This window comes from Cryptomeria japonica, chromosome 1 (assembly GCF_030272615.1).
Source record: "Cryptomeria japonica chromosome 1, Sugi_1.0, whole genome shotgun sequence".
NCBI classification, from domain to species: Eukaryota; Viridiplantae; Streptophyta; class Pinopsida; order Cupressales; family Cupressaceae; genus Cryptomeria; species Cryptomeria japonica.
Genome location: NC_081405.1, coordinates 37,501,913 through 37,513,247, shown reverse-complemented (window position 1 = coordinate 37,513,247; position 11,335 = coordinate 37,501,913). Strand labels below are relative to the sequence as shown.

At 36.3% G+C, this 11,335-nt stretch overlaps 1 protein-coding gene across 1 annotated transcript; it reads left to right on the top strand.

Annotated features, from left to right (window-relative positions):
- The first annotated feature begins 760 nt into the window (after positions 1-760).
- LOC131048647 (E3 ubiquitin-protein ligase ORTHRUS 2) lies at positions 761-9,557 on the top strand. Its single transcript, XM_057982683.2, has 10 exons — positions 761-1,534; positions 5,382-5,920; positions 6,098-6,223; positions 6,335-6,434; positions 6,681-6,742; positions 6,843-6,945; positions 7,070-7,208; positions 7,403-7,620; positions 7,789-8,163; positions 8,262-9,557. Exons 1-10 carry the CDS (start codon positions 1,064-1,066, stop codon positions 8,778-8,780), a joined length of 2,652 nt encoding a protein of 883 aa, XP_057838666.1. The 5' UTR covers positions 761-1,063; the 3' UTR covers positions 8,781-9,557.
- The last annotated feature ends 1,778 nt before the right edge of the window (positions 9,558-11,335 follow it).

Genomic DNA, 11,335 nt, shown 5'->3' with positions numbered 1-11,335 from the left:
TACTAAAATTATCACAAACCCATGTAATACTTTCCAAAACTAAAACAATCATTAACAAATATTATGCACTTATAGATAAAATTTTGCATGTAAAGTTAAGGTGTTAAACACATTAACTTTATTAAAATTAACTTAAATTATGTTGTACTTAATGAATGTAAAAAAGTTAAGATCTATAACTATAGCAATCATTAACAAATATCATGCATTTATGGATGAAACGTTTTTCATGCACAAAAGTACTTACCTAATACCCTAATAATAAACAACTACCATGGCACTAGGTGAATAGATCGGTGGTCACATGTCAGCCATGGGACCCACCGCTGTCCCCTCACCCTCCTAAATGGCCCTCCTGTCCCCTTTTTTAACCCCAGAAGGTACACCTTAACCCATGTTTAACCAGAGTTGGGTATGATGGCCGCCAAAGTACATACATACCTAGACCTAAAAATTTACTTTATTTATAATTAATTAATAATAAATAAATAAACATGAGCTTTCCAAAATAGCTTATCTATTGCCTATCTATTGTGGGTCCCGCTCGCCCACTTCACCACGAAAATTTTCCCGCCATCGGCGCCGTCGAAAGGGCGGCTCTAGTGGAATCGTAGCCGTTGAAAGGAGCGGCGCCAAACGGAGACCTAATTCAACGCTTTCAAATTTCAAAACGGAGAAAATGGCGGGCAATTTATGCACACCAACAACAATATAAAAAGAAATCGACACAATAAAATAAAAAACGATAATACATTTGGATTGGAAAGGAAGTCTGACAGCCCTGCCCTTGAGAGCAGGCCAAAAAACCCAAAACAAAAAGGGCAAAATTTTTATTTTTTTTTCAGTCGGATTTCACGGCAATAAACGGCAATTATTATTATATAAGCAAAACATTTATTGCTAGTGGCTGAAGGGGAGGAATAGGGGCCTGTGCCGGTGGTGTGCCGTCCCTACGAACAATTGCTTGGTAGAGGATTCAGCAACTACTTTGCCTGCTTCTTCATTTGCTCTGTTTTGACTGTGGATTCTGAGACTTGCTGGATTTTTGCTTCGGGTTGTTTTAATGGCGGATTTGCCGTGTGATGGAGATGGGGTTTGCATGGTGTGCAAGGTGGTTCCGCCCGATTGCGATGTGCTCCTGTGCAATAGCTGCGTGAGCCCATGGCATATGCAGTGCTTGAATCCCCCTTTGACGGCTGTTCCTGTTGGTGATTGGTTCTGCCCCGACTGTTCCATCACAAACCACGAAGACCAACAGCGCCCCTGTGGCGTTAAATCTGCTTCTGATGGGGATGATTTGATTAGTCAGATCAGAGCAATACAGGCTGACCCAAATCTCACTGAAGATGAAAAAGCGAAGAAAAGGCAGGCCCTTATGGCCAGAGGTCAAGGTAAGAAAAAGGCGAAGGAAGACGAAAAAGGCGAGGAAGAGGAGGTCAAGGTTTCCAGGCCTAGGAGAAACGAGCTGCTCGAGCTCTTCGATGAGAGCCTCAATTGCATTTTCTGCATGCAGCTTCCTGAACGACCTGTTACTGTGAGTGGGCTCAAATTTTTGTCTCTGCATCATTTTGAAGAAAAAAAATGCAAACTACTATTTACACAGTAGTGTTGTGCTGAGATTTTACTGTTTGAAATACCCAAAAGTAACAACACAGCGTTGTCTTCCTGCGGAAGATCTTAGATTTAAAGTATGTTGATGTGTTGCTTCTTTATAGTCGGACCAAACTGTACTGCGCTGCAGGATTGTAATGGAACTCATGGCTCTGAGTGTTGTTCAGCAACAGACTGTCCCGTTTTCACCTTCTCTGAGCCCGTCTATTAGAATGCTATTTTTAATTGATTTTGGTATTGAGCTAATTTGGGTTTTTTTTCTCTATATAAATTTTGGGTGAGGTAATGGGACTTATTTAATGCAGTGAAAACTAAGCTTCTACAGTTCATTCCCAAATATTTCCTAAAATGGAAACATGTGAACAGTTGTGAGTTTTCTTATTCGGTAAGTTTATCTAGTTTATACCCAAATATGTCCTAAAGTGGAAACATCTGAACAGTTATGAGTATTCTTATTTAGGGAACTTGAGGCGGTATGCTGTCCATTACTTTTGTACCATAACCCATTGCCCATTAAGGAGGGAATTGTTATTTTGGTGGCTTTTACAATTTTGCCTGCTGAGTAGACATCTTCTACTTTATTAAAACCCGTCTACTGGAAACTTTGCTCTTACAAGTCATTATATTAGAACTTGAACGGGTATGTGTTTTCTTACTCAGTAAGTTTCTCTAGTTATACCCAAATATGTCCTTGAATAGAAATGTCTGAACTGTTATGGGTTTTCTTATTCAGGCTTCATAAGAGTTGAACTGAGGCCGTGTGCTCTCCATTACTATTGTACCATAATCCATTGTCCATTAAGGAGGGAATTGTTATTTTGGTGGTTATTTATATATTTAAACCCTTCTATGGAAACTTTGTTCTTACCAGTCATTTTATTAGAGCTTGAACAGTTATGTATTTTTTCTTATTCAGTAAGTTTCCCCAGTTCATGCTCAAATAAGTCCTGAACAGATATGGGTATTCTTATTCAGGATCATGAAGGGTTGAACTTGAGTCTGCGTGCTCTCCATTGCTATTGTACCGCAACCCATTTCCCATTAGGGAGGGAATTGTCATTTTGGTGGTTTTTACAATTTGCCTGTTTCGTAGACATTTTTAACTTTATTTAAAACCCTTTTATTGGAAACTTTGTTTTTGCAAGTCAATTTACTAGAGCTTGGAGGGTTTGTTACAGGGTCGTCTTGTTGTGCGGGGTTTCATATTAAGTATTTTTCATGGTACAATATAGGATCTTTTCCATCATTTAGTGGTATTTGTTTGGAACTTTTGGGTACAATATAGAGACTTTTCCATCATTTAGGTTGCTGCTGGTAACATTTTATTTTTGGAACCAAATTCAGCAAAATTTGTAATTAACATTACATGATTACATAACTTGACCTTTTCAATCACAAATACTTCCCATGGAAATACCTGCAGCAGACACTTGTTTTATTGCAAAATCATAATTTAAAGTTAGGTCGTAGTTTTATGAGTCTGTTTATGATTATCATAACACAATCCATTAAATAGCATCTAATTTTACAAATTAAATTGTTAAGACCATGAAAACAACTGCATATAATTTCTAATTATTGAAATTTTAGATCATACTTTTATGACTTATTATTAATAAAATATCATAAAATATGATTTGAAAGGTAACTACAAAGAATTATATACAATTATTTTCCTAAACTTTACAATTTATATCATAGACTTTGGAGTTTAAAGCATATATTACCTCATCTATATTCATTTTTACGCCATTGAAATGACTTTTATAGGAGATTTGGTTTAGTTTTGACACTCAAATCAATACTGGTTTTGATCATTGATGGCTTTTATGCGGATAACTTGTTTTCAATGCCATTTAGAATACTGTCATTTTGTTCTTGGAATGTGTGCGTTACAGGCTTTATATTAATCATTTGGCAGTGCACCTTACCAGATCTTTCAGAATGTGTTCTTTAAGTAGAAAGTATTGTTGCAAAAGTAGAGTTACTTTGTTGGGTCTTATGGGATTTAAATTTTTTTTTCAGTGGGTGGTGTTGAGATTTTTTTAGGATTATTTTAAATTAGGCGGTCTTATGAATTTCGTAGTGCAGTTCAGGTTTAAAAATTTAAGCTTTGAGATTTATGATGGTGGTTGTCTCATGAATTTTGTTATTTAGCATTTTTAATTTGTGTGAATAAATAAATAGAAACATAAAAAATTAATTGATGAAAATTGAAAAGTTTCAGATTATTACTAATTGGTAGAGCAATTTCTAGACACCTTTTCCACCCGTTCAAATCTACAGCCTTAAAAAATAAGAGCTGCTTTTTTAAAAAAAGATTCTAATTAATCATGTACAATTTTTTTTTGTCTTTATAAAACCTCTCAATGTGAAGCTCCATTCATAAAATTCCAGCCTAATTCGTTTCTAGGTTTGATTTGTATGTTAGATTGTTTTGCTGTTTAATTTTTTAAGGTAGGCAGCATTTTGATTTGCCATTTAGGATCTAAACTACACAAATTTGATTTCCACTTGGTTTGGATCCGAGGTCTTGTAGCTATTCATTGGACAAATCTACGTGAGACACGTTCACTTTCAGTAATTCCTTTTAGGAGCGGGCTGATTTTAAAGAAGACTGAGGTTACTGTCAATCGATGGGTTGAAGCTCTGTTGACTTGTTTCCAATAATAACTAGAGGATGTTTAGTTTATGTTATAACAACTTTTTTTTCGTTTCAGATACGAATGCCAGATGGCGATTTTTTTTGAGAAATGTTCTCATAAAGAATATGATTACTGTCAATTGCTCGTTTATAGCCTTGTGTACTTGTCTAATATAATAATGGGAGCCTCGAGGATAAGGCCGGCTGGATTAAGACGGCTGCGCTGCCATCTTTGCGGGAGCTTCTTTAAATGTTTTAGTGGATATTTTTGAAATTTTTAGGATTATTTTTGAAGGAGGTGATTTCATGCATTTTGTAATTTTGGGAGTAAAATTTTAAGTTTCAATGTTTACAGAAGTTAGTTCTGTTTGATTCTTTAACAACAGTTAGATGAAGTTTTAGGAAGCCGATAATTGAACATGAATTTTTCCGTAATTTTATTGGTAGGAATCTATATTTAGTAGCCTAAACTGATGAAAGAAATTTTCAACCTCACCTTAAATGTAACATTTTTCTAAAAACTTTAAGTAGAAGTTCCTATTTACCAAAACAGGTTCTAATCTATCTTGTAAGAAATGAAAAAGTCTCATGAGAACCCTGCTTCATGAAAATGTTTTCTTAAACTATCCTATGTGACCACATTACATCATCAAGCTAAATACAATCTTCTTAATTGTTTGTTTTTGTTCAAATTATTTAGGAAGAAAATTATATGAAAAACAAATTTATGTTGAATGGGAAATCTTACTCGATACAGGAGCTTTAAAAGTTAAATATCTAAGTGTGAGTGCATGCTCAGCATGGTATATAGGTACATCTTGTAACAGGAAGCAATGATGATTGTATTTTCTGAAGATATAACAATTTAGGCTTTGCCCGAGTGTATTTTGCCGTCATTTACATTTCCAAGCGATAAGTTTTCTTTTCATAAACAAATAATATGATGCTTGATTTCATGCTTAAGATCTTTGATTCTGTCTTCTTAGCTTTTTTTCTTCTTTTCGTAATTACTATTAATGGCTAGCTACTCTGTTTCTTTTCAACTCTGATTTTTTGCTTTTAAAGTAAATGACCATTTATAGGAAGAGCAAACATTGATACCTAATCATCTATTTTTGTTTTCCAGACACCTTGTGGTCACAACTTCTGCTTGAAGTGTTTCCAGAAGTGGATGGCACAAGGAAAGAAAAACTGTGCAAAATGTCGATCTATTATTCCTTCCAAGATGTCCTCTCAGCCTAGAATCAATTCAACTCTTGTAATGGCTATTCGTATGGCAAAAGCTGCAGCAGCCAATTCAGGAGACTCTTCTCGAATCCCCAAGGTTTATGTCACTATCGAGAATCAAAATAAGCCTGATAAGGCTTTTACAACAGAGCGTGCAAAAAAAACTGGCATAGCAAATGCAGCTAGTGGGCGGATTTTTGTTACTGTTCCTCCAGATCACTTTGGACCAATTCTTGCACAGAATGATCCAGAACGAAATCAAGGTGTTCTTGTTGGAGAGTGTTGGGGAGACAGAATGGAATGCAGGCAATGGGGAGTTCATCTTCCTCATGTTGCTGGTATTTCTGGGCAGGCTGACTATGGGGCGCAATCTGTGGCTCTATCTGGCGGCTATGAAGATGATGAGGATCATGGTGAATGGTTCCTTTACACTGGGAGGTATTTGACTTTAGCCTTTTTTGACATGGCTTATCAGCTATATTTGCTTATGTATGATTTGAATAGTCTTGAATAAAGTAGAATTTTGTTTTGAATTTTCAAAACTACAAAAACAAAATTTGTAGTGCCTTTGCTGTTTTCAGTAAAACTTTATGCTATTGCATTTGTTTTCAACAGTGGTGGAAGAGATCTTAGTGGGAACAAGCGAACAAATAAGGAGCAATCCTTCGATCAAACATTTGACAAATATAATGAAGCTTTGCGAGTTAGTTGTAAAATGGGCTATCCAGTTCGTGTTGTCAGGTACACTTCTTGTTATGTATGGAAACTGTGATTTTCTGCTTTTTATATTTATGCTTAGTTTTTTGTCACTACAAGTTGATCAAAAGAATGTTATTTGTCATTTGGCTTCAGGTCGCACAAGGAAAAACGTTCGTCTTATGCGCCAGAAACTGGTGTTCGTTATGATGGTATATATAGGATCGAAAAATGCTGGCGTAAGAAAGGAATTCAGGTAGCTATCTTTTATCCATGGTTCTTTGTTGGGATTTATAGCCTTGATGTTGATTTATATCTATGTTCACGTGGAAGGTAGTGTTTTTGTTTTGTGTTGGTACATCATTGATCTGATTTTTGGACGTACCTGGAGAATTGGTTATGTGACGTTAATGCTAGTTTCACAAATGGTTTCTAGGCCTGCAGTAATAGTTGCCTTCTAATGTTAGAGTGGATCACATATGTATTTGAAATTCCTTTGCAGGGGTTTAAGGTTTGTCGGTACTTGTTTGTTCGCTGTGACAATGAACCTGCTCCTTGGACCAGGTTTTATATTTTTCTCTTCTGTATGTGGGAGAATAAATATATAACTAGGTGTATGGTTTTGTATTCGCTTTATAATTTTATTTACTTGTTTCCCTGATAGTGATGAACATGGGGATCGACCTCGCCCCTTACCTAAAATAGATGAGTTTAAGAATGCATCTGATATCACTGACAGAAAGAGAGAGCCATCATGGGATTGGAAGGTTATCTTCCTAAACTTACAGCATTTTTTTCATCTTTCATTTTTATTTTAATTTTTCTTTAGCCGGAAAGGTAAAGACATTCTTATTGAGAATTTTTATATGATGTTTTTTTATCAAATTTCAGGGCGATCGATGGGGATGGATACGAGACCCTCCTGCAAGTAGAAGACTTGGTTCTTCAAATAAAAGATTGGCTTCTGATGGAAGTAGGAGTAGGGATAGACCAAGGCAATTCATGACAATACAGCAGAGGTTGCTTAAAGGTTTTTTCTTGCTTAGACCTTTTAATGATCCATACTTGTTGATTGCCCTGGCGAAAAGCTGAGTGGTCCCTTGTTGTTTTGTATGTGTACCCTTGTTGGTTTTGCATATATACTGCAGATGCATGCATGTTTCATCTGGATTTCAGAGCTTTCATTTAGTCCTATACTAAAATAGTCGGTGTGTTGGGATGCAGAGTTTAGTTGCAGTCTTTGCAAGAAGGTTTTGACTCTTCCAATATCTACTCCATGTGGACATAATTTTTGTAAGTCCTGTATAGAAGGTTTGTTTGCTGGGCAGCAAGATGTGCGAGAGCGTACTACTGTTAGTGGCCGTTCCTTGAGAACACAGAAGATAGTCAAGAAGTGCCCATCTTGCCAGGGAGATATCAATGATTTTCTTGTAAATCCACAGGTACTATTTTCTTTTGGTACATTGTGTCTACATTGCTTATTAAAGATGTATGCATTAAAATCTTTCACATTAAATAGCTATAGATGTCAATTCACTGTCGCTTTAACCGTCAAGCAATAGGAGAGAGATTGCCCATTTAATACTCATAAATAAGGTTAAATGTTCCAGGTGAATAGACAAATGGAGGATGTGATACGGTCTCTCAAACGTAAAGATGAAGATGGGTCTGAAAGTGATGGTGATGGGAAAGAAGATGGAGTTCAGTGTGGGGATGCTGAGAAAGAAGACATGGAAACAGAAAACTGTTTAGTGCAGGCAACAGAAGATTCAAATGAACCTAAAGCTACACCAGTTGACAGGTCCGAATCCTTAAAGGTTACAGATGGAGAAGGAAGTATTGAGGTTGAAGAAAAATGTGCTTCTGATAAAAAGGTCCACGCAGATTCTGATAAGAGGCCTTTAGACCCAGAGAAAGAAAAAGCCATCAGGCAACTTCATTGCAAGTATTCTCGCTACTCAGAAGAGCTATTGCGGAGTATGCTGGTAAGATGTCATATGTTTTTGAGTGCTATAGTCCTTAACCATGCCTAGCTAGAGTTGACTGAAACTGCTTGTGTGCATGTTGCTATTCATATCTCCAGGCTGACCAAGAAGGTGATGTGAATGAGCTTGAAGCTCTTTTGAGAACATTGCAACGGCAAGAGACCAGGGCCAATCGTGTGGTTTCAAATTCACCAGCTTCCAAGCATAAGAACAAGGATGCATCTCTTCATAGCACCGTCTTGGAGGAAACTGACACTGAAGTTTTGAATGCAAATGAGAGTAATATAAACGCTGCAAGACCAGAGGCAACTGTGAAGGGCATAGATGCGAAAGTGTCAGAGGAGGATTGCACTGAAAAGGAAACCATTGAACCTGTGGAATCATCACCAGTAAGGCAACAGAACAATTGCACTGGTGAAACAAAACAAAAGAGTTCTAGGAAGAGAAGAAGAGAAGTGCCTTCACCTGCACCTAAAATTTATCAAACACGACACAGGGGTTCAAAAGATATAGTTACAGGGTCTGCTGCTGTTTCGGAAACACCCACAAAAAACAACTTACAATCACCATCCCCTTCAAGTCCGTTGGTTGTTATATCAGATAGCGACTTTGAGTAATCAATTCGTACAGGATTGTTGATATGTCCACCAGCACATCAGAGGCTTCCGATTTGTAAAAGTACTGGTCTTCTGTTATGGTGCTGTCGCAGGCATACAACATTCTAATCGCAATGTGTTTTTTTCATTGGAAATTGGGATTAACTCTTGTAGGCAAGTTGCTTGTTTTGGGATGGCTGGCACCCATTTTGTGTTTTTTCTTTTAAAAGGCCATTTGAGCAATTTGATGTTTAAATTGTCATGCACGTTTTGCACCTGATTGCAAATTTCATTTTCAATCTGAACAATAAGCAGTGGCCTTTTTGAAGAAATACACCTTTCTATATTATCCTGTTATATTGCTTGTGCGCTTGGTTTATTGTTTCCCAAGGATTGTAGCGCAGCATTTTGATTGTGGAGTTGCAGGCATACAGCAAACATGTAAAAGTTGGCTGGCTTAAGGTCAATAAAAATTGCCACATCAGGTTGAGGTAATTTAGGAAACCTATATTGTAGTACGACATTTTGATTGTGGAGTTGCAGGCATACAGCAACCATGCCAAACTTGGGAGATCCAATTTAAAGCTTATAACTCATCAAAAGATGCCACATCTGACTTGAGGTCGAGGCAATATATAAGCTCTCCTAAAATTGTAATGCAACGTTTTGATTGTGGAGTTGCAGGCATACAGCAAACTTGTAAAACTTGGGTCGTCCGATTTAATTATTACAAGTAAACAAACTTGCCACATCATGACTTGAGGTTGAGGCAATATAAGCTTATAAAATTTCAACGAATTATCTATTCAGTTGTTAAGTGTGTTCTAATGGCTGTGATTGCATTTGTTAATGTAATGTTTAATGTTTTTAACAATATTGCATCAATAGTTGTGACTTCAAAATAATTGTGATGAAGACTACCCATACTTGAATGAAATATACCCTTAAGTATAAAAATCAATGAATCATGTGATGCCACACAACTATCAGTCTCACTTTTGCACAATTATTGGTCTCACTTATTTTTGGGTTGTTTTAGCGAAAGGCATGCTGGTGTGGCTCTGAAACCTTAGTTATAAGTAAGAGACTTATCAAGTAAGCTGTTGTAAAAAAACTGAAAATGATTTAAAAATTTTATGTGAGATTTTGAAAAATGTAGAGTTAAGACACTCAACTACAATGTCCTCACTCCCTAAAAACCTTCTTAAATATACAGACTTTTTTTTAATTGAAATGCTATAAAACAAAATCTGTTAGAGAATCCACTTATTTGTCCCTGCTTTTGCAGATGACTAGCAATTTTTGTGGTCATTCAAATTCAAGTTTTCAAAATGTTTCATTGGCCTGGAGGCAATTTACCGGGTAAATTCATGGAAAAAAAATAGAAAAGAAAAACAAGGCAGCATTTACAGATGCACGTAGAACCATTTATGTATGACTGAGGTGCATGCATATGATTTGGAAGATCTCATTGCAACGGCGGAAGCAGGTGACTGAGGTGCGTGCATATACGCGTCTCTTGTTTGTTTGATTTAGAATGCACTGTTCAAAGAAATTTTAGATGTGCTTTGAATTTTACTATCATCCATCTTTTTAGGGAAATTTCAGTGATGATGGATCTTTCTAAATGTAAGACTATCTTTTTATTTGCAATATTCTCGCAATGAGTAGACACCATAGCCAAATTGTTGTTAATGATGAAAGAGTATTAGTTGGCAGAAAGAGAGGCACTTCCATCTGTTTTAAGTTGCACCTTTTTTTCAGGATTTTAGCTTAGTGGAGGCAATCCTTGGAAGCCTCCGAAAGAAGATACACTGCCGTGTGGAGTCGGGATGAAAGGGTCAGTTCACTTTCTGACTCAGATCTCTCTTGGACTAGCTTTTTAACGGCTTCTCTTGCATTGCTTCTCTAGGAATGCATGGTTTTGTAGTGGAATTTCTGATTTTTTGGGGGGACTAATATGGTATAATTATAACAAGAAATGTATCAAAATGGCAGTAAGGGATGGATTTTAAGGTTAAGAATACAAAATTCGTTTGAATTAAATCTAACAGCCATTTACACATTAATTAAACAATTAATAGGGTAATTTTTGAATGTAGATAACATATCTGTACTGGTTAGAAAGATTTTGAAACTCTAGATTTCTATATTTTAAGAGCCAAACGTATTATGTGCATTTTTCGCACAACTTAAATGGCTGGCCTTATCTTGTAAATTTTAATCTTATCTTGGAATTTGCATCCAGTATAAAATCCTTTAATCAGATTCAAGCTGGCTAGAGGATTCACCACCAACACTCAAACCAAACATTACAATAATCTGACCTGGCTCGAAGAGAATTTCGAGAAAAAGAAAACGGTTTCATCTGTACGAAGGCTTCAGCAAAACCTGTTCAAAATGTCGAGATGTTATTGGGTTTGTTTCTATTTAGGGGAAAAAATCTAATAGTCGAGTGTATTTCAATAGTTGTTACAGTATTTGTTGGTTTAATGTTTATTTTTGATAAAAATGCATCAAATTGTGGCTTTAAAGTTGTTAGTTTTGATGATAATTACCCATGATTGAATGAAATG

Bases quoted from the DNA above. Each gene is read 5' to 3' on its own strand.
- LOC131048647 (XM_057982683.2), top strand. From the start codon at position 1,064: ATGGCGGATTTGCCGTGTGATGGAGATGGGGTTTGCATGGTGTGCAAG. The intron at 6,946-7,069 runs GTTATCTTCCTA...ATCAAATTTCAG, and splicing joins AGCCATCATGGGATTGGAAG to GGCGATCGATGGGGATGGAT. The intron at 7,209-7,402 runs GTTTTTTCTTGC...GTTGGGATGCAG, and splicing joins ACAGCAGAGGTTGCTTAAAG to AGTTTAGTTGCAGTCTTTGC.